Source organism: Mandrillus leucophaeus, unplaced genomic scaffold, assembly GCF_000951045.1.
Source record: "Mandrillus leucophaeus isolate KB7577 unplaced genomic scaffold, Mleu.le_1.0 Scaffold1433, whole genome shotgun sequence".
In the NCBI taxonomy this organism is placed as follows: Eukaryota; Metazoa; Chordata; class Mammalia; order Primates; family Cercopithecidae; genus Mandrillus; species Mandrillus leucophaeus.
In genome coordinates, this window is record NW_012101403.1 from 16,615 (window position 1) to 40,204 (window position 23,590).

Sequence of the window (23,590 nt, forward strand, 5' to 3'; positions counted from 1 at the left end):
TATTGTTTTTATATTGTATATGTGATTTCTAAATAGCATATATCAAAATTGTTTTTGAAATCTAACTTGATCACTTTTATTTGTTCTTAGGTGAGATATTTATACCTATGTAGGTATTTGCACTAATTTCTACTCTCTAGCTTGACTTTTTGGCTTACTATACTTCATTTTTTATTTTCTTCATTCCTATCTGCTTTTGGATGGAAATACTGGACTATATACTTTTTCTCCTCTGCTTGTTTGGAAGCTGCAGATCATTTATCATTTTAGTCTTTTCCCCTAAAATTTTAACACATGCATTAAACCACTAATTTTCCTAAGGGAATATAGTGATTCTATACTTCTTTTTTCCTCCTGAATATATCAAGAAATTAGCACTCATTAGTTACTGATTAATAATCTTCCTAATTTTCTAATTGTCATCTTGAATTCTACCCTTACTTTAAAAACTATTATGAAATAGTTAAGAGTCACAAAAGTGATGAAGTTAATACAACGCGTATTCATGTATCCACAACCCAGCTTAAGAAATAAAACATTATCTACAAGATCTGAGACTGTAGTTTGCCTCTCCCTGTTTACTTCTCTCTCATTATCTAACCTCCACTCCCAAGGTCATTTCTATTCTGGATTTCAAATAATTTCTCTACCTTTCTTTACACTTTTAAAAAAATATGAATTCTTAAATAATGTTACATGCAATTATTTGCTTGTTTAATAATTTTACATATTTTATTCTACTTCTTGAATATTTAAGTTCTGAAATGTAACTCTTTTGCTCAATATTAGTTTGTGTGACATAGTCATATTGATAGATATTATTCTAGTTTATTCATTTTCATGGCTATACTGTATTATATTACTTTTTATGAATGTATCAATTTATATACTCATTTTCTAGATGGAAATTTAGGTTATTACCAACTTTTGTTATTACAAACAATGTTTCTGTAAATGTTCTTGACACTATTCACAGTAGCAGTGATATGGAATCAACCTAGGTAGGTACTCATCAATGGTGAATTGGATAAAGAAAATGTATACATACACCATGGAACACTATGCAGTCATAAAAAGAATAATATGTTCTTTGCAGCAACATGGATGCAGTGGGAGGCCATTTTCTAAAATGAATTAATGCAGGAACAGAAAATGAAATACCACATAAGTCTAAGAGTTGAAGTTATTTAAAAAAGGACTTGAATGTGGTTTCTTATACAAATATGATTGATTTTTTTCTCGATGATGCAAATTCAGTAGTGAATTGTTGAGATATTGAAGATGCCCTCTTTAACTTTAATATATGCTGCCAGATAATTTTTGCTTATTTTTTACTCCCCTTGCAATATGAATTGTTTCCATAGCTCCATATCTTTGCTACCATTTTGCCAGTTGGATAGGTGTGAAATGGCATCTTTTCATGGTTTTAATTTGTTGTTTCCAAATTACTAGTAAGGTTGGACGTATTTTCATATGCTTATTGGGCATTTAGTTTTCCTTTTCTGAGAATTCTGTTTGTATTTTTTGTCTTTATTCCTATTGGGTTGTTTTCTTTTTCTTACTGATTCACAGAAACTCTTAATAAGTGTATAGTAATACTTTGTTGAGATTTCAGAACCAAAGGCAAACGTTTAGGATCATTTGATGATTAATTTTATGTGTCAACTTGTCTGAGGCATGAGATATTTACATATTTGGTCAAACATTATTCTGGGTATGTCTATAAGGGTGTTTCTGGGTGAGATTAGCATTTCAATTAATAGACGAAGTAAAGCAAATTGCCCTTCCTAAGCTAAGTGACTGGGACTTAGCTAATCAATTGAAACCTGAATAGAAAAAAAGGCTGAATAAGAGATAACTTCTCCTACCTGACCATTAAGCAGGAACATCAGTTTTTTTTCTGGCCTTTAGACTCAGACTGAAACATTGGCTCTTCTTGTGTCTCAAGCCTGCTGAGTTTTGGACTGGTACACATACCATTAGCTCTCCTGGCTCTCAGGCTTTTGGACACAGACTGGAACTACACATCAGCTGTGCTGAGTTTCTAGTTTGTTGACTGCAAATCTTGCAACTTCATACACACATACACACACACACACATACACACACATACACACACATCTTATTAGTTCTATTTCTCTGGAGACTTCTGACTAATACAGAACATGAACTCCAAATGAAGAAATGGAACACATCCTTAATGGAACCCATCCTTAATTCCTAGTCCAGGGACCAGGCCAGACCAGCCACTCCATGAAGGAACCCAACAGAGCCGGGGGCTACCTTGTGGATCTGAGACCCCTATTTTCCTCTGCCGCTGTGTGGTCTTGTGTACTTTTTTACTCACCTGGATAACATCTTGGAGAGGATTAGGGATAGAAAGAGGAGTCAGGAAGACTGAACTTTCATTAAAAAAACCCAAATCAGCTTACTGTAAAGGAGACATTTAAATCAGAAGAAAATAATGTAAATGGGTAAGTTTAAACATTCCCCTTGTCCCTATTACCCAGCAGAGTGAAGACTCATGAGAAAGATGAGATTAATAATGGAACATAAAGAACTCTTCTTTTGTATATTTGATTATAGAGCGTACACTTCAGTACCTTTTGGTTATGTTAAAATCCTGTGTTAAATACCAAACAAATTTCAATCATTATTCCACTAGATTATTATACTTTAACATTTTAAGCAATTTCTCCTTTGCTTAAACAACATTTACAGCTACTTTTATGATTTTTGACCCTATTTTAACAATAGCTAACTATTAACATATCTTAATTTATTTAGTAAGAGATACCTGAATGTAAGAGTTTATGCTCCACAAGGGGAAGAACAAAGGCAAATTTTAACAGAGATGTTCATACGTATATGCATTATTAAAACTGCACAACATGACCTTACCGTTCTGAATATCCACTTTCCCGGGCAAACCTCTGAAATGCACCCATGGGATCTGAGCCTGTGCTTAAGATGAATACCAGGGGAGTGTTGCATGACATGTCTTGATACAGTGTAGCCAGGTCCACAGGTGGTGTCTCTATAAACTGTTTTCCAAGATTTTCTATCACAAAGTCTGTAAGAGCAAAAACCACCTGAAAGTTGAAAAGAAAAAAAAAGTATGTTGAATGAGGATCCTTCAAAATTTTATCCTAATTTTCTCCTTCAGCCCCTCAGAGGATGGTGCCTTGTGTTTTTGTACTTATTCTGTCTTGATTGGGTATACATCTTTATTTACTTACTTACTTATTTATTTATTTTTTATTTTTATTTATTTATTTTTGAGATGGAGTCTCGCTCTGTCGCCCAGGCTGGAGTGCAGTGGCACGATCTCAGCTCACTGCAAGCTCCGCCTCCTGGGTTCATGCCATTCTCTTGCCTCAGCCTCCCGAGTAACTGGAACTACAGGCGCCTGCCACCACGCCTGGCAAATTGTTTGTATTTTTAGTAGAGACGGGGTTTCACCGTATTAGCCAGGATGGTCTCAATCTCCTGACCTCGTGATCCACCCGCCTTAGCCTCCCAAAGTGCTGGGATTACAGGCATGAGGGTATACATCTTTTTATAGATATTATTTGGTGGATTTGTTCAGCAAATATCTGTAGACAGCTATGGTTCTCATGACTCACAAGCAAGATGAAATATTAGGTAAGAGGGAAGTCCCTCAACATTCACTCTATTTATGAAACTGCTGTCTTCCCTTCCTTGCCTCTTCTGGCCTGTTTCACATTATTGTGGACTTTACTTTCAGCCCCTACATTGTCTCTTTCTGCATTATTGATCTCTGTTTCCTTGATATTCCTATCATCATACAATTAAGCATTACTATATTCCATCCTTAAAAATAAAACCAAAACAAAGATCTTCCCTTGATGGCAGCTACTTTTCCAGCCACTATTTCATTTCTTTGCAACCACTCACAAGCCAACTTTTCAGAAAATTGGCTCAGTTTATTGTCTCCCTTTCTTCATCTCATTCACTCACCAGCCCCTTCTGACCCTTCTCTGGAACCAACCTCAGCCTTGATGATTATGCCCAGGCCTGGCCATTTCCTATATCAATTTGGTTCTTTCACTGATCCTACCCTACCTTACCTACCCCATTCCTGTTCTTGCTGGCCTTGTCCCTCCCCAACCCATATGGAGCCATCATGTGAGAGAAAAAGGTGTCTCCTCTTCAAGGGACTTTTAATGTGCCAGAAAGCCGTCATGATAAATACACAGCCTATAATATCTACAATGTGAATGACTCCCCCATAGGTTGCTCAGTGTACATCCTGCACAACTGTAAACAGCAGCCCTCCCCTTAGCCCTTCACTAGCTATCAACACCGTTCTGTCCAAACAAGCCTTACTCTGTGTGTGTGTATCTGTGTGTATGTAATGCTGTTGGGCAGGGAAGTGTCCCAACCTGGTCTAGGGCCATGGCCTTGGATCACACGCTTCTGTGGCCATTGGGAAAAGATGGTGTTCACATGCTTGTTCCTTTAAGTGGGGATGTATTATGGTACTAACTATAAAGGTGTCAGGGTCTAGGAGGAACAGCCATGCAATAGGGCCATCACGTTTGGGGCTTAGTTCTAATTCTAGTTGTGTCAATGTGTGGCTAAGTATAATTCACTTAACCTTTCCAGCATCAATTTCTTTATATTTTGTTTCAGGTGGACACTCTTTTTTGTATAAATTCATGGGGTAAAAGTATAATTTTGTTACATGCATAAACTGCAATAATGGTTGAGTCACTGCTTTTAGGGTTTCCATCACCTGAATAATGTTCACTGTGCTCATTAAGTAATTTATTTTATCATCCATCCCCTTCCCACCTTCTCACCCCTCTGAATCTCCATTGTCTATCATCCCTTTCTCTACATTCATGTGTACATAATATTTAGCTCTCCTTTATGAGTGAGAACATGTGATATTTGCCTTTGTGTGTCTTACTTGTTTCAATTAAGACAGTGGTCTTCAGTTTCATCTATGTTGCTGCAAGAGACATGATTTTATCTAATTTATGGTTGAATATAGTATTCAATTGTGTATATATACCACATTTTATTTATCCAATCATTCATTGATGGACATGTAGGTCGACTTCATATCTTTGCTACTGTGAACAGTGTTGTGATAAACATGAGCGCAATTATCTTTTTGATATATTGGTTCCTTTCCTTTGGGTAGATACCTAGTAGTGAGACTGCTGGATCAAATGATAGTTCTTTTTACTTCTTTGAGAAATCTCTGCCAGGTATGGTGGCTCATGCCTGTAATCCCAGCACTTCAGGAGGTCGAGGCAGGTGAATTGTTTGAGCCCAGAAGTTTCAGGTTGCAGTGAGCTGTGACTGTGCCACTGCATTCCAGCCTGGGTGACAGAGTGAGATCATGTCTCAAAAAAAAAAAAAAATTAATACTATTTTCCATGGGGGTTGCACTAATCTACGGTGGGAATGTATATTTCCTTTTCTCTGCATCTTCACTGACATTTGTTATTTTTTTACTTTTTAGTAATAGCTATTCTGACTGGGGTATGATAATATTTCATTGTGGTTTTAGTTTGCATTTCTCTGATGATTAATGATGTTGAGTATTTTTCATATACCTGTTAGCCGTTTGTATATTTTTTGAAATTGTCTATTTATGTCCTTTGCCTATTTTTAATTGGATTATCTCTTTTGTTATTGTTATTGAGTTCCTTGAGTTTCTTGTGTATTGTGGATATTAGTCCCCTGTCACATGCATAGTTTGTAAGTATTCTCTCCCATTCTGCAGATTATTCATTTATTCTGCTGATTATTTCTTTTGCCAAGCAGAAGCTTCTTAGATTAATTAAGTCCCATTTGCCTATTTTTTGTTGCCTGTGCTTTTGAGGTCTCAGTTGTTAATTCTTTGCCTAGACCAATGTCAAGAAGAGTTTCCCTAGGTTTTCTTCTAGTATTTTTATAGTTTCAGGTCTTATTTTTTAAGTCTTTAATTCATCTTTAGTTGGTTTTTATATAGAGTGAGATATGGGTCCAGTTTCATTCTTCTGCAAATGGCAATCCAATTTTTCCACCACCATTTACTGAAAGAGGTGTCTTTTTCCTTTTGTATGTTCTTGTTGACTTTGCCAAAGATTGGTTGGTTGCAAATACGTGGCTTTATTTCTGGATTTTCTATTCTGTTCCATTGATCTATGTATCTATTTTTATAACAGTACCATGCTGTTTTGGTTACTATAGCCTTGTAATATAATTCAAAGTCAGATAATGTGATGCTTCCAGCTTTTTCCTTTTTGCTTAAGATTGCATTGGCTATTTGGGCTCTTTTTTGGTTCCATATAATTCTAGGATTGCTTTTTCTAAATCTGTGAGAAACGATGTTGGTATTTTATAGGGTTTATGTAGAATCTGTGGATTGCTTTGGACAGTATGGTCATTTTATTGATAGTAATTATTCTTATCCATGGGCATGGGATGTTTTTCCATTTATTTCTGTCATCCACAATTCCTTTCTTCAGTGTTTTGTAGTTTTCTTTGTAGAGATCTTTCACTTCCTTGGTTAAACATATATATTCTAGGTACTGTTTTTTTTCTTTTTCTTTTTTTTTTTTTTGAGACAGAGTCTTGCTCTGTTGCCCAGGTTGGAGTGCAGTGGCACAATCTCCTCAGGTCACTGCAACCTCCACCTCCTGAGTTCAAGCAGTTCTCCAGCCTCAGCCTCCCAAGTAGCTGGGATTACAGGCAAGCACCACCACACCCAGCTAATTTTTTGTATTTTTAGTAGAGATGGCGTTTTGCCATGTTGCCCAGGCTGGTCTTGACCTCCTGAGCTCAAGCAATTCACCCATCTTCGCCTTCCAAAGTGCAAGGATTACAGGTGTGCACCCAGCCAGGTATGTTGTGTTTTTTTGTTTTTGGTAGCTATTATAAATGGGTTTCCTTCTTAATTTCATTCTCGGCTAGATCATTATCAACATGTAGAAAGGCTACTGATTTTCATATGTTGATTTTATATTCTGCAACTTTCTAAATTCATTTATCAAACTTAGGAGTTTTCTGGTGAAGTTTTAAATTTTATTTTTTGGATATGTCATACCATACCGTATCATCCATAAACAGGAATAATTTGACTTCATCTTTTCCAAACTGTATGCCTTTTACTTCTTTCTCTTGCTTGATTGCTCTGGCTAGGACTCTAGTACTATGTTGAAGAGAGGCGGTAAAAGTGGGCTTCCTTGTTTTCTTCCAGATTTTTGAGGAAATGTTTTCAACTTTTCCTTATTCAGTATAATGTTGGCTGTGAGGTTATCTTATATGGGCTTTGTTATTTTGAGATATGTTCCTTCTATGCCTAATTTATTGAGGGTTTTTCTCATGAAGGGGTGCTGAATTTTATCAAATGCTTTTCTGAGTCTATTGAGAAGATCATATGATTTTTGTCCTTAAATCCGTTTATGTGATGTATCACATTTATTGATTTGCATACATTAGACCATCCTTGCATCCCTGGATAAAACCCACTTCATATTATCTTTTTGATATTATCTTTATATTACATTATCTTTTTGATGTGCCATTGAATTAGGTTTGCTAGTATTTTGTTGGGGACTTTTGAGTCTATATTTTTCAGGGATATTGGTCTATAATTTTCTTTTTTTGTTGTGTCCTTATCTGGTTTTGGTATCCGGATAATACTGGCCTCATAGAATGTGTTAGAGAAAATTCCCTCCTTCTCTACTTTTGGAACAACTTCTTTTATCGTTTTTATTTCAAAAGGCTTTGATTATATAAACTATTTGCTTTTTACTTTGCTAAAACGTGATCCAAGAGTTTACAATGAATTACAACATACAAAACACCAATAACTTATTGGGGTTGCTATTTAAATACCAAAATGGTAACACACTCATGAAATGCTTTTGAACTTAAAAAGTTGGAGAAATATTTTTCTTGCAAACAGGACAAACTGTCACTAATATTACATAGTGATCTTGGTTCTCAGTGGCTTTATCAAAAGCTCTTAGTTTGTTACAAGCATATGTAACATGTGCAATTTCTCATGTGTGTGAACTAATTTTCTTTATGAAACTTTTAAATATGCAGAAAATAAATGTGCATAAAACAGACCCTCATTTGGGTGCTAGTCACCCAATACATATATCCAAGAACATGGTTAAGTACATAGAATACAGAAAGGAGATGCATCAATTAAAGCTATGGAGAGGAGGATTCCTGCAGAATTAGCATGCAGTTTCTTGTCCTTTGATTTGTCCTAGTGCTAGTTGTCTCTCCAGGAAGGTGGAAGGTGAATGATTCTCAGGAGGAAGAAGGGACTGTACCATAGAAGTGAATTATGTATGCATGCCAGCCCAAGAGTTGTATCTTACTATCACTGCTAAGTGGTTCTCCCCACTTTCACATTAAGTGATTTAGAGTTCTCTGCTGTTCACAATAGTGTATTAAAGATCTTGTTTATACAAAAGATAACAGTAACTTCTATCTTAGTTACTCACTTCTTTGATTTTAGCTATTCTTGTCAGTATAAACGAACCAAGCCTCCTTCCTGATGTTGAAACCATCACTGGCATAATGGCCTGAATAGAGAGTGTTTCCTTATGACTGACAACATGCTGACATGGCAGGAGTATAGAAGATTTCCTGGCTTGACATTTTTGATCAGTTCTTCAGCTTTAGCTTTTGTGCAGTCTGTATATACATTTGCTGACTTTCAAAGTCCTTATCAGATCCCACTCTACCCAAGAAAGTCTTGCCATTCTGCAGTGGATTTGCAGTGGACTTGCAGTGGACTTAACTCTGTAGTTATGTTGAGGTCTTTCTCTCTGTGCTCCCCTGTACTGTGCTGCTGTAGGTTCCTAGATAGTGACACTGACCTGTTTGGTCCTCAAGGGCTTCTTCATATCACATGGCTGGAACAGATCAACTTCTCCCTGTGCCTCTTTTGGGTATTTTTCTGTCCTATTCTCATGGAGATTTTGATGGTAGTGATGGCAAAAATTTTCTGTGGAAATGACTTGGATTTCTTATAATCTATAAAGCCTAGATATCCAGGCATTTCTTAAAGATCACCCTTTGCAAAATCCCATGTCTGTATTGCAGGATCATTAGAGAATGTTCAATCTCTTCCCTCTTTATCACCAAGTTCTTTGCTAGGAGCTCCTCTCTCCTTTTTATAAAATTGAATTTCCCATTATGATATATGTGACTCTATTATGTTTTGCTCAAAACCCTCTTTTTAGCTTTGCTGCTTGATCCTTCACGCAGTCTCTGGTTGGCTGAAGCCCTCAGAGCATTTTTCAGTTTATCCTTTCCATCAGAAGCCATCTGGCATTTCCAAAGGCAATTCCTGGCCTCAGAGGAATACTTTTTTGAAGGTATTGATGGGTGAGTGCACAAATTCACCACTGAAAAATTCTCTGTGACTGGAAATTCCTGCCCAGAGGAAGGGCATAGTTCTGTGTTTTCTTTGGATGAGAAGATAAGTTTAAATATTTGGGAATAAGGATTCCCTGCTCATCCTTCACTAGTGACAAATCTTATTAAAGCCATAGTGTATTAGGCAACCTATCAGGACCCTGGGTAACCTACTGAAATTGTGCAATATAATAGAACCCTTGTCCTCACACTTCTTAGCATCATACTCAAGTTCCTGAGACCTAAAGAAAAAATGAGAGAATGTTAAGTGGAATAAGGAAGTGTATTTTTCCTTTAGAAGGCTAATGGATAGGTCATTAAATGGGTTATGAGAATTACAGTAATTCAAACTTTAAGTTGATAATAATTATTGCATACTCCTGTAGCAGTATTATCAGCAAAAATCCATCAAGGTAAACTTTCTTTCTCAAGTTCAATATTTATCTTCCACGATTTAATTTTTCTATGTCTTCCTTCACTCGATCCAAGTAGTGGCTTAAAAATTCTTGTGAGAAACACTCCACATACTGGGAATATAGAAGAGAACTTCCTCAACCTGATAAGGGATAGTGTATTAGTCCATTTTCACACTGCTGATGAAGACATACCCAAGACTGGGCAATTTACAAAAGAAAGAGGTTTAATTGCACTTACAATTCCATGTGGCTGGGGAAGCCTCACAATCATGGCAGAAGAGCAAGTCATGTCTTACATGGATGGCAGCAGGCAAAGACAGAATGCTTATGCAGGGGAATTCCTCTTTTTAAAACAATCAGATCTCGTGAGACTTACTCACTATCACGAGAACAGCATGGGAAAGATTTGCTCCCGTGATTCAATTACCTCCCACTGGGTCCCTCCCACAACACATGAGAATTCAAGATGAGATTTTGTGGGGACACAGCCAAACCATATAAGATATCTATGAAAAGCTGACAGCTAATATCATACTTAATGATGAAAGACTGAATGCTTTTCTTCTAAGATCAGAAACAAGGCAAATATCTGCTCTTATAACATTTATTTAACATTGTGTTGTAGGTTCTATCTAGGGCATTTAAGCAAGAAAAATAAAAGCATCTAGATTAGAAAAGAAGTAAATTTATCTTTATTTGAAGGTGACATGATTTTGTATATACAAAACACTAGGGAACTCACTCAAAAACTATTAAAACCAATAAATAAGTTTGGCAAGGTTGCAGGATACAAAAATGTACAAAAATCAACTGTATTTCTACACAGTAGTAATGAGAAATGAGAAAATGGTTTTAGCCTGTTTTGTGCTGCTATAATAGAATACTTGAGACTGGGTAATTTATAAAGAAGATAGATTTATTCGGCTTATGGTTCTGGAGGCTGGAAGTCCAAGAGCATGATATGGCATTTGACAAGGGCCTGTATACTGCCTCATCCCATGGTGGAGGGCAGAAAGGCAAGAGAGGGCAAGAGAGCAAGACAGCAAGAGAGGCCCAAACTTGCTTTTATAACAAGCCCACTCTTGTGATAACTAAACCACTCATATGGCAATGACATTAACCCATTCATGAGCTCAGAGTCCTCATGACCTAATCACTAGTTAACACCGCTGTATTGGGGATTAAGTTTTGTAATAAAGAAACTTTGGGGAACACATTTAAATCATGGCAAAAATTAAGAAAGTAATTCAATTTACAATAGTATCAGAAAGAATAGATTACTTAAAAATAAGTTTAACAAAAGAAGTACAAAACTTCTCTGAGAACTATGAAATATTGTTGGATAAAGTTGAAGAAGATCCAAATAAGTGGAAAAACACTACATGTTCATAGATCAGATGACTTAATGTTGTTAAGATGTTAATATTCCCCAAATTGATCTACAGGTTCAATGCTATTCTTATCAAAATCTTAGCTGGCTTCTTTTCAGGAACTGACAAGCTTATTCTAAAACTCATATGAAAGTTCGAGGGACCTGGAATAGCCAAAACGATCTTGAAAAAGGAAAACAAAGTTGGAGGGGTCATGCTACTGGATTGTAAAACTTATTTCAAAGCTGCAGTAATCAAGACGGTGTGATATTGGAATAAGGATAGACATATAGGCTAATGGAATAGAATTGAGAATTCAGAAATGAACTCTCACAATTGTAGTCAACTTATTTTCAGCAAGGCTGCCAGAATCATTCAATGGGTAGGGAATAGTCTTTCAACAAACGATGCTGTGACAACTTGTAGTCACATGCAAAAGAATGAAGTTGGGGCTGGGCATGATGCCTCATGCCTGTAATCCCAGCACTTTGGGAGGCCAAGTCTGGTGGATCATCTGAGGTCAGGAGTTCGAGACCAACCTGGCCAACATGGTGAAATCTGTCTCTATTAAAAATACAAAAAGATAAGCCAGGTATGGTGGTGGACACTTGTAATCCCAGCTACTTGGGAAGTTGAGGCAGGAGAATCACTTGAACCCAGGAGGGGAGGTTGCAGTCAGCCGAGATTGTGCCATTGCACACCAGCCAGGGTGACAAGAACAAAACTCCTTAAAAAAAGAAAAGAAAAGAAAAGAAAAGAACGTTGGACCCTTACTTCACACCATATACAAAAATTAACTCAAGGCCAGGTGTGGTGGCTCATGCCTGTAATCCCAGCACTTTGGGAGGCCAAGGCAGGTGGATCACAAGGTCAAGAGATGGAGACCATTCTGACCAAAATGGTGAAACCTCGTCTCTACTAAAAATACAAAAATTAGCTGGGCGTGGTGGCGCATGTAGTCCCAGCTACTCGGGAGGCTGAGGCAGCAGAATCGCTTGAACCTGAGAGGCGGTGGTTGCAGTGAGCTGAGACCGTGCCACTGCACTCTGGCCTGGCGACACAGTGAGACTCTGTCTCAAAAAAAAAAAAAAAAAAAATTAACTCAAAATGTATCAAAGACCTAAATGTAAGAGCCAAAACTATATAATTTTTTTTTTTTTTTAAACAGTGTTTTGCTCTTGCTGCCCAGGCTGGAGTGCAATGGTGCGATCTTGGCTCACTGCAACCTCTGCCTCCTGGGTTCAAGCCAATCCCCTGCCTCAGTCTCCTGAGTAGCTGGGATTACAGGCATGCACCACCACACCTGGCTAATTTTGTATTTTCAGCAGAGACGGGGTTTCTCCATGTTGGTCACGCTGGTCTCAAACTCCCGATCTCAGGTGATCTGCCCACCTCGGCCTCCCAAAGTGCTGGGTAAATTCTCAGAAGAAAACATAGGTATAAATGTTTGTGACCTTGGATTAGGCAATGGTTTCTTAGTTGTGACACCAAAAGCACAAGCAACAGAAAAAAAAATGGATAAACTGGACATCATGAAAATTAAAAGCTTTTGTGCTTCAAAAGGACACTACCAAGAAAGTGAAAAGACAGCCCATAGGATGGGAGAACATTCTTGCAAATCATATATCTGATAAGAAACTTGTAGTTAGGATATTTAAAAAAGCCTTTTACAACTGCATGATAAAAAGACAAATAATCCAGTTTAAAATGGTAAAGAATCTGAACAGACAGTTCCACAAGCAGCCAAGAAGCACAAGAAAAGATGTTCATTATCATTAGGGAAATGCAAATCAAAGCCATAAGGTACCATTTCACACCCACTAGGATGGCTATAATAAAAAAGATAATAATAAATGTTGTGAGGGTGTGGAGAAATTGGAACCCTCATACACTGACGGCGGGAATGTAAAATGACACAGGCTTTTAGGAAAACAGTCTGGCAGTTCATGAAAAAGTTAAACATATCATATAATTCAGCAATTTCACTAAGTAAATACATAAGAGAAATTAAAACACATGTCCACACAAAAACTTGTACACAAATGTTTATGGCAGCATTATTCATAACAGTCAGAAAGTGGAAACAACATAAATGTTCATCAACTGAGAATGAACATATAAAATGTGGCATATCAATGCAATAGTATATTATTTGCAATAAAAGGGAATGAAGTATGGACACTTGACACAACAGAGACGAATCTTTAAATATTATGTTAAATGAAAGGACAGGACACAAAAAACCAGAACAGGCAAATCTATAGAGACAGGAGTAGCCTAGCGTTGGTGATGATGGCACTGGGGGATGAGGGCTATGGGTATGGCATTTTGTTTTTGGGGGTGTAATTAAAATGTTCTAAATTGATCTGGTGATGGTTGCACAACTCTGTGAAGATATTAAATGCCATTGAAGTGAATATCTTAACTGGGTGAATTGTATAATAAGTAAATTATCCCTCAATAAAGTTGTTAAAATTGTTACTACACATGATCAGAGAATATGTCTGTGACAGCTAATGTGGCTTTTTTAACATTTTCAAGTAACTCTTGCTTAATCTGTATGACATAGAGATCTTTCCTACTTAGCAAGCAGTTGTGCCAAGTATCAATGAGACTCTTGTGGGGAATCTTCTTCCATGGGATATTCTGCTTAAATAGTCAGGACATGGCAGAACTAACAATAAGGATTTAACACTGCTTTCATACATCTGGGGTTTACCAAATTGGGAAAAGCCTGCAATTGTTTCTCTAAGTGAGATTAATCATAATTCTGGTTACTCTATGGTTTTCGACAAAGAAAACCAGCTGTCAAAGAAACTGCCTTCTTTGGGAGGTGGAGGAAACTTGGATTGAAACACCAGTCCTGCCAACATTTGAGTTCCCAGTGGATTTAGCCTTGGAAACCAAGATGCTTCAGGGAACGATGTATAACCTCATCTCTCTGATAGCTTTGAAAACAGTTTCTCCTTATGTATATTTAATCACCTTAAAACAGTAGTTCTCAAAGTATGTTTGCAAAATCAGCAGCATTAGCATCATCTGGTAACTTATTAGAAATGTGGGTTCTTGGTCTGTAGCCCAGATCTACTGAATCAGAAACTGGAGGATGGGCCCCAGGAGTCTGTTTTAACAAGAACCCCAGATGATTCTGATGTACACCAAAATTTGAGAACACTGGTGTAGAGAGCTTGTCTTAGCTTCATTCTGTGGTGATGAATTATTCTCTATCAAGCAAGCTTTATTCATTTCTGAATTATGGTAGTTTTTTTCTCTTTCTAGTTCAAATTCCTAATAATCTTTTCCTGAGAAATCGATACTACTGATGCCAAAGAAAGAATTATTGGGATGACAAGCATTCTATTTCCTGTTGCAGTCCTAATGAGCCTACATTATGTGGCTTACTAAGAATTTTTGAAATGAAATTTTATCTTTAGGTCTAAACACACTATTCATGAAGAAGGCTTGGTTTTTGTGTAAAATTATAGTTTTGCACAGAAGCCATTTTGTTGGACTATCTTCCTTCTCCCAATAGAGCAGCTGATTCCAACATATAGAGGCACTGGACACCCAGTAGGCTCTGCTTGTGAACTGACCTGGAAACAACAGTTTGATTACCCGGAACTCTCTCATCACAAAGGTCTTGTTTCCGGTCTTGTCTTAGTTCTAAGGCTTCCTTACATACCCTTTTTCTCTAGTCAGGGAATCTAGATATTCAGTTTTGAAATGGAATTTGGATTCTTCACTCTTGAGCCCCAATTTCTTTAGCAAGTTGTTCTTTGGCATCAATAGCAGGGTAAGGATTGTTCCTAAATGCTTTGATGAGGGCTCTGATTGGTAGGGGGTGTAGCTGGGACAACACTGTCATACTTGACTCTTTTCTTCTGTCCTTGGTCTTAGCTGATCCAGGTTCCTGTCTTCTCTGGAATGGGTGTCTAGCTCTTAATTTCTGGAACCTAATCTGGGTTCTGATTAGTGTTGATTTGTGAATATATGCTACCAATTGCTTGGTATCATAACCTAGGTAAGGTTTTTGGTTGAAGGCACTGATAAGAATTTTCAATGAAACCTCTGTGAATTTGGTATGACAGTGTCTACTGTTTGTAGCTTTGGTCACATGTGGACAGCCATCCTACACATGTTGCAAGAGAGTTTAGGTGTTGAAGGATGTAACTAAGAGTCAAAATATTATTTTGCTATGGAAAATTTCAAGTACATATAAAGTGAGAGAATAGTGAACTTGATGTTTCACCCACTTTCAACATTTTTTAGAAAAAGGCCAATCTTATTTCATTAATACACCCACCCCCTCCCTCAGCCTCTAGGATTATTTTAATATTTAATGCATCATATGATCTTATCCTTTAGTAATTCAATATGTTTCTACAAGACAAAGACTCTTTAAAAAAGTATAACCACATAGGCCAGGCATGGTGGCTCACACCTTTAATCCCAGTACTTTGAGAGGCCAAGGTGGGAGGAACACCTGAGCTCAGGAGTTCAAGACCAGCCTGGGTAACATGGTGAAACCCCATTTCTACAAAAAAATGCAAAAATTAGCTGGGCGTGGTGGTACATGTCTGTGGTCACAGCTACTTGTGAGGCTGAAGTGGGAGGATCCTTTGAGCGGAGGCTGCAGTAAGTGGAGATCATGCCACTGCACTCCAGCCGAGGCAACAGAGAGAGACTCTATCTCCAAAAAAACAAAACAAAACAAAACAAAAAAACCCATAATCACAGTACCACAATTACATCTAAAAAATTAGCAATAATTCCTTAATATTAGCAAGTATGTAGTGTTCACATTTCCCTGAATAAATTATAAATATATGTAAGCATATGTTTAAATAATAGTATGTTATTGTGTATATTTAAGAGTATGTAATTATGTATATTTAGTATGTTAAGTTAGGATCTAAACAAAGCTTACAGAGATCATTTTGTCTCCTGTCTCTTCTAATCTATAAACTTCATCATCTCCTATTTACCTTTGAAAAACAAACAAATAAAATGTGTTGTTAAAGAAATCAGATTGTAGGTCTTGCAAAAATTTCCACAGTCTATAATTTTCTAGCTTCAATGTCTTTATTTGGAAAACTCCTTTTTTTGACTCATGGCATCTAGTCATCCTCTCATGTTTTCACTATCCAACCTGGTAGCTATTGTCCATATTAACTGGAGACTTTCCACCTGGATCATAGCCAACCTTCCTTTCTATCACATGTCTGTTCCACTGAACAAAGTGTTACTGATTTATCTACTGCATTCCAGGCACCATCTGAGGTGACACAACCCCAGTTCAGGGTTCATGTGGACATCCAACAGCTTAACCTTGCAGTTCTTTGGCCTCTAACTCCAGTGCACATCCTCTTATCTCTTTCAGTCACCCATACCCATGGTCAACCTCAGAACATTGTCATCACTTGGAACTGCTCCCCATTAGAAATTTTAAGCTCAATTTTGATAATAACCTCTCCCATCCTTCCAGTTGTGCCACATCCTTAGTCTAATTACATCATGTTTCAAAGAAATTTCCACCTACTTGTTGCTCCTTTTCTCCCAGTCTATAAGCGCTTTCTATATCTCTTCTTTTTCCTGTAACTACCCGTACCAAAACTCTCAATGGTCTTCCATTCTCTATTCTTTTATTATAATCATCTGTATTTAAGGTCAACCATGTAACTTGGTTTCTGTGTTCCTACAGAGTGACATAGTTTGAATGTTTGTCCCCTCCAAATCTCATGTTGAAATGTGATTCCCAATATTGGAGGTGAGGCCTAGTGGGAGGTGTTTGGGTCATGGAGGTGGATCCCTCATGAATGGCTTGGTGCCCTCCCCACAGAAATGAGGGAGTTCTCCTTCTATTAGTTCATATAAGAGCTAGTTGTTTAAAAGAGTCTGGTGCCTCTCTCCCCTCTTTCTTGCTCTCTCTCACACCATGTGACATATCTGCTCCCTCTTTGCCTTTCACCATATGTAAAAGCTTCCTGAGGCCTCACCAGAAGCCAGGAAGAGGTTGCTGCCATACTTGTACAGCTTGCAGAACTGTGAGCCCAACGAACTTCCTTTCTTTATAAATTATCCAGCCTCAGGTATTTCTAAATAGCAATGCAAAATGGACCAATACAGAAAATTGGTACTGAGGAATGGGGCATTGCTATAAAGATACCAGAAAATGTGGAAGCAGCTTTGGAACTGAGTAATGAGAAGAGACTGGAAGAGTTTGGAAAGCTCAGAAGACAGGAAGATGAGGGAAAGTCTGGAACTTGTTAGAGACTGTCTAAGTTGTGACCAAATGCTGACAGAAATATGAACAGTGAAAGCCAGGTTGATGAAGTCTCAGATGGAAATAAGGAACTTATTGGGAACTGGAACAAAGGCCACCCTTGTTATACCTTAGCAAAGGACTTGGCTGTATTGTGTCCATGCGCTAGGGGTTTGTGTAAGGTTGAATTTAAGAGTGATGACCTAGGTTATCTGCTGGAAGAAATTTGAAATTTTTCATAATCTAATTTTTTCACCACAAAGTGGTCAATAAGTGCCATAGCTCCTTCTAACAGCCTACAATCAGATATGGAAGGAAAGAAATGACTTAAAGTTGGGACTTTTAATTAAAAGGGGAACTGAGGGTAAAAATTTGGAAAATTTGTAGCCTACTCATGTGGTAGGGAAGGAAAGAGCATTTTCACGAAAGGATTCGAAGAGGCCTGCAGAACAACCACTTGCTAGAGAGATTAGCATGACTAAATGGGAGCCAGGTGCTACCATTCAAGGCAAGGGGTAAAGACTTCAAAGGCATTTCAGAACTCTTCCAGGTAGTCCCTCCATTGCAGGTCCAGAGCCCTAGGAGGCAAGAATAGTCTCAGTAGACAAGTCTTGGGCATCGCTGCCCTGAGCCACCTATGGAAGCTGCTTCCCAAATCCCCATAGCTCCAACTCTACCCTTGGCTCAGAGGGTTCCAGGTACAGCTTGGGCTGCTGCTACTCTGGAGGGCACAATCCATAAGGCTTGGTGGCTTTCATGGGATGTTAAGTCTGCAGTTGGGCAGAATGCAAGAGTGAAGGAGGCTTGGCAGCTTCCACCTAGATTTCAGATGTATTGGAAAGCCTGGGTGCCCAGGAAGAAGCCTGCTGTAGGAGTGGGACCCCCATAGAGAGACCCTACTAGAGTAGTGCCAAGGGAAAATGTGGGGTTAGAGCCCCCACACAGAGTCCCCACTGGGGTGCTGCCTAGTGGAGCTGTGAGAATGGTAGAGATATTGGCAGTGTGCACCCTCAGTCTGGGAAAGCCATAGGCATTCAACTAGAACCCAGTAGGGCAGTCAACATGGACAGCTAACCAAAAAGCCACAGAACAGGGCTTATTAAGGCCTTGGGAGCCCACACCTTGCATCAGTGTGCTTAGGAGCCACTCCTGGCCCCCAAAATCTCATGTCCTTCTCATATTACAAAATACAATCATGCTTTCCCAACAGTCCTCAAAAGTCTTAACTCATCCCAGTGTTAACTCAAAGTTTCAAAGTCCAAAGTCTCATCTAAGACCCAAGGCAAGTTCCTTCCACCTATGAACCTGTGAGATCAAAAACAAGTTATTTACTTCCAAGACACAATGGTGGTTTGGGCATCGGGTAAACATTCCTATTCCAAAAGGGAGAAATCAGCCAAAAGGAAAGGTCAACAGGCTCCATGCATGTCTGAAACCCAGTAGGGAAGACACTAAATCTTAAAACTCCAGAATAATCCTTGACACCATGTCCTGCATTAAACATGTGGGGTTAGGAGAGTTTTTTTCTAACCCCATATTTTCCATGACACTTTTTTCCATGACACACTGCCAATATCTCTACCATTCTCACAGCTCCACTAGGCAGCATCCCAGTGGGGACTCTGTGTGGGGGCTCTAACCCCACATTTTCCATGACACTTTTTTCCATGACACTTTTATTTCCTCCTATTTTACAACATAGCATCAACACTTACCAAATATGCTTTCGTCTTTTCCAGTTAGTTTTTTCTCCCTTTTCCCAAAGGAACAATCTCCATTTTTCTCTAATGCAGGACATGGGAAAGCATGATTGTATTTTGTAATATGAGAAGGACATGAGATTTTGGGGGCCAGGAGTGGAATAATATAGTTTGGATGTTTGTCCCCTCCAAATCTCATGTTGAAATGTGATCCCCAATATTGAAGGTAGGGCCTAGTGGGAGGTGTTTGAGTCATGGAGGTGGATCCCTCAAAAATTGCTTGGTGCCCTCTCCATAGAAATGAGTGAATTCTTGCTCTAGTAGCTCACACAAGAGATAGACATTTAAAACAGTCTGGGGTCTCCGTCCCCTCTTTCTTGCTTCCTCTCTCACCACGTGATGTGCCTGCTCCCCCTTTGCCTTTCACCATATATAAAAGATTCCTGAAGCCTCACCAGAAGCTAAGAAAATGCTGGTGTCATGCTTGTACAGCCTGCAGAACTGTGAGCCAAATAAACCTCCTTTCTTTAGAAATTACCCAGCCTCAAGCATTCCTTTATAGCAATACAAAGCAGACTAACACACAGAGATAGCAGAAAATTCTCCAACATAGCATCAACATCTCCCAAATATGCTTTCATCTTTTCCAGTTAGTTTTTTCTCCCTTTTCCCAAAGGAACAATCTCCATTTTTCTCTAATGCTCCCTGAAACTCACCACTCAAATCTTTAGCAGATAATATTATTCCCTTATTAACAATAAAATTAGGAATTATATCTAAATACATAGAAACTGGAACTGTCCTGAATGCTTCATTCATTCTATTGATAACTTGTGCTGTGTTGAAACTTGCACCTCCTTGGCTTCCATGACACTTTTCTTTTCTCCTAGTGTTTTTCCTGACGGTCTGCTATTTCTTCTTATGGGCTACTTATCCTTTCTCTCTGCCTTTTAAAAGTTGGTGGTAATCAGAGCTTCATTTTTTGCCTATCTTTCCTCTTATTCTATATGTCTTATTCCTCTGCGATCCTAACAACTCCCACAGTTTTACTTCCCAACTGAATGCTGATTCCCAAATCTCTATTTCTAATTAATATATCCCTCTACAGTTTCCTACTTCCATATAAGCTGACTTCCAGACTGCTATCCACTCTGATAGCTGTAGAGTCAATAGCATCTTTCTCTCACACATTACTCCTTTCACACCTGCTTAGTGGTTGTCACAACTATCCCCTTTGGCATGCAAACAGAAACTGGGGGCCATATCAGTTGCCTCATCTCCATACCCCCCTTTATCTCTCTAATCTACTACCTCTGTCTTAATTCAGGCCACCATAATTTCTTTCATCTTCAAACAGGTCCTGGTAACTATGGCTTTGTACCCTTCAAATGTCTCCTCTCCATTGTTGTCAAGATCTGAAAGGCCCATTATTTCCCTTCTAAAGTTTCCCAACAGACCCCATCCCTCCAGCAGAGAGCATGGTACTCTAATGGCACACACCAGGGAAAGGATAACCATGGGCCTGGCTGGCTCTCTTTCAAAATTCTCTATATAAAACATTGTGTTTTAGTAATACACAGAACCATGTTTCATTTTTTTGAGTCATCTCCCAAACTTGGCCATTGTTACTCTCAAATAAATTTATAAATCATAACTGGCTAGTGAGCTTTAGTAGAGATAATTGTAACACAGTCCTTTAATTAAAAAAATGCCCTACCTTTTCTTCTTTACAACATTTAATAAGAATTAGCTTATGGAAAGAACTCAATCCTGCACTCCACGGATCCTGGTGTGTGGCCTCCTTTTCCTGTCTCAAGTGTTTCTCTTCGTATTTCATTTTAGGATAGCCTTCCCATTCCTGTGGGTTAATATAAGTCTCAAAAGATCCTGGAAATACAATTTTAAAAAGATAATTTAATTAGATTTGTTTTGGCTTTGAAATTAAATAATGTTTGGTAATTTAAAAATATCCCTATATTTACTATCAGTTTTAATCACAAGTATACTGTAAATACATCAGTCTCCCCTGCTACCCAACCTAATTAATTAAAAAGTAAAGAATTTAAAATGTAATGAGAAAATAGCAGCAAACCACTTACAAAAGACAAAAACAAAACAAAATAATAGGAAGGTTAAAAATAAAAGGATGCATAGAGGTATTTAAACAAATGTGAGCTAAAAGAAGATTGAAGTGATAAGAGTAATATTGGGTTAACTAGAATTCAAAGCAAACATAATTAAATGGGACAAAGTAGGTTCTTATATTAATTAAAATAACAAATCCATAATAAAAGTACAATAAAATGAACCCATGTGTGCCAGAAAATAGCATAAAAATATGTCAGAAGTAGAAGAAAAAGGAAGAAAAAAAATAAAATCAGTCTATGATAAATGAAGTAAACTGAAAATTCTGGCATATGTAATTTGAACAACATAAATAATAGCTGAATACACTGACATATTTACATTATGTCCTAATAAACAATACATCATCCCCTGCTCCCTGGCTATAGAATATTTATAAGAAATGGTTTTGTATCTTGTATGAAAGTTAGGATCATAGTTAGCTCTTACAGTGGTTATAACATGTACTAAGAATTTGCATTTAAATTTCTGTAGGTACAGAGTGCATGTGGTGTAAACCTTTCAGAAAGCCAAAATAACGAGTGTGTTCTCCAGTGAGGAAACAGGTTTCTTGGGTTGGCCATTAGGCACAATTGTTGGCTTGCATTTCAGGCTAGAAAACAACTTTCTCTAGCTTGTCTGCAGGGGCCCTCCTCTGGGAGTTTAATCAGAGCAATCAGAAAGCTAGTGACACAAAAATTTAATAACACTTCTGACCATGGCCTTGGGGAAGTGTTCATCTTTGCAAGATTTCTAATTTATATATGGAATATAGACAATTACAAGGTATGAGACCACAAGGCATACCATGCCACAATACTCTTTAGTTAAAGGTGTTTGCATTATTCTGAAGACCAGGTAGCAGAACCATGTATTGCAAAATGACTACTTTTCCAGTGAGATTCTCATTATTTTTTGTGTAATCATTAGGACTCCAGCTAATGATGGGGGAAAATAATGCATAAAATATGCATTAGAAGATGGTATCTAATAATGCATTATTTATTCATTTGGAGATGAAAGTCTTGCTCTGTTGCCCAGGCAGGAGTGCAGTGGCATGATCTTGGCTCACTGCAACCTTTGCCTCCCGGGTTCAAGCAATTCTGCAGCCTCAGCCTCCCGAATAGCTGGGACTACCACAACACCAGGCTAATTTTTTTGTATTTTAGTAGAGACAAGCTTTCACCACGTTGGCCAGGCTGGTCTCCAACTCCTGAACTCAGGCAGTCTACCTGCCTCGGCCTCCAAAAGTGCTAGGATTACAGGTGTGAGCCACCACACCGGGCCTAATAATGCATATTTTAAATAACTCCCAACTAATAGGACATGAAACACTTAGAAATCATGAAAGACAAAAGATTAAGGCAATTAGGAAGTTTCTGAAGGTAAGATTGACAATGGGATTAATTATTAAACATCACTTGCAAAGATCTAAAGCTCACTTTTAGAATACCAGCCATCCTATCAAACATGTACAAACCTTCATAAGTCTGTAGCATTTCTGGAATAAACCTTGAAATCTAACACATAAAAACAGGAAAGTTTTTTTAAATTGTTGCAGTTTTAGTCTCAAAGACATGGATAACACACGGTGCTTTTTTATCAAAAAATTTTGAGTTGTCCCTAAATTACTTTGCTTTTCAACCTCCATACCTTCCCTCTTCCTTTGTCTCTGTGTAGATGAGGCTCCATCTAGCCCTTTCTGTTTTCGGTCTGTCCCTAACTGTGCATCTCTGGGTTTCTTCTATGAGTATTTTTCTTCTTGTGTTCTATTTCTACCTCTAGCTGTCTCATTTAACTGGTGCATAATATAGAAACAATTTTTACTAGGGGGGGACAAAAGACTAGGGGGGAATGCACTTTTCAATAAGTTAATGCATTTATTGAAAAGCTTCCCCTCTCCCTAGTCTTCATTTAGAAATCCAATAAATATATTAGGATCTTAGAAATTCTGGTTCATGTGGACTTTAAACCACCACACTTGCTGGGTATACTTAGTTAAATAAATATTCATATTAGAAGCATAAGAGTAATTATCAAAAAATAAAAATAGAATTTCAAATCAGTAGAGGGGAAAATAAAGAGTGTGGATGATGCACTTGAAGAAGAAAGGAAGGAGAGGAGAAATAAAGGATAAAAAGAAAGGAAGAAGAAAGAGGAAAAAGCGAAGCAAAGAAAAAGCTGGCAAGAAAAATATGCCCAAAATAAAGATGACCAATGTAGTCCAAATAGATCAGAGTTTCTTAACTTTACTAATATTGACATTTTAGATGCTGTAGTTATTTGTTGTGGAAGGTTGTTCTGAGCACTGTAGGA

The 23,590-nt window shown here is 37.9% G+C and overlaps 1 protein-coding gene across 1 annotated transcript in view; it reads right to left on the reverse strand.

Moving 5' to 3' along the window:
• Nucleotides 1-2,901: 2,901 nt before the first annotated feature.
• The window catches only part of DNAH6 (dynein, axonemal, heavy chain 6), a gene marked incomplete at its 3' end in the record, with an annotated part of 288,388 nt that continues 267,699 nt past the window's right edge, over nucleotides 2,902-23,590 (reverse strand). The window contains exons 62-63 of the mRNA XM_011974268.1: nucleotides 20,868-21,037; nucleotides 2,902-3,092 (exon numbers count right to left, since the gene is read on the reverse strand). Of these exons, the coding sequence (XP_011829658.1) occupies nucleotides 2,902-3,092; nucleotides 20,868-21,037 (361 nt within the window). The remainder of the gene's footprint in view (nucleotides 3,093-20,867; nucleotides 21,038-23,590) is intronic.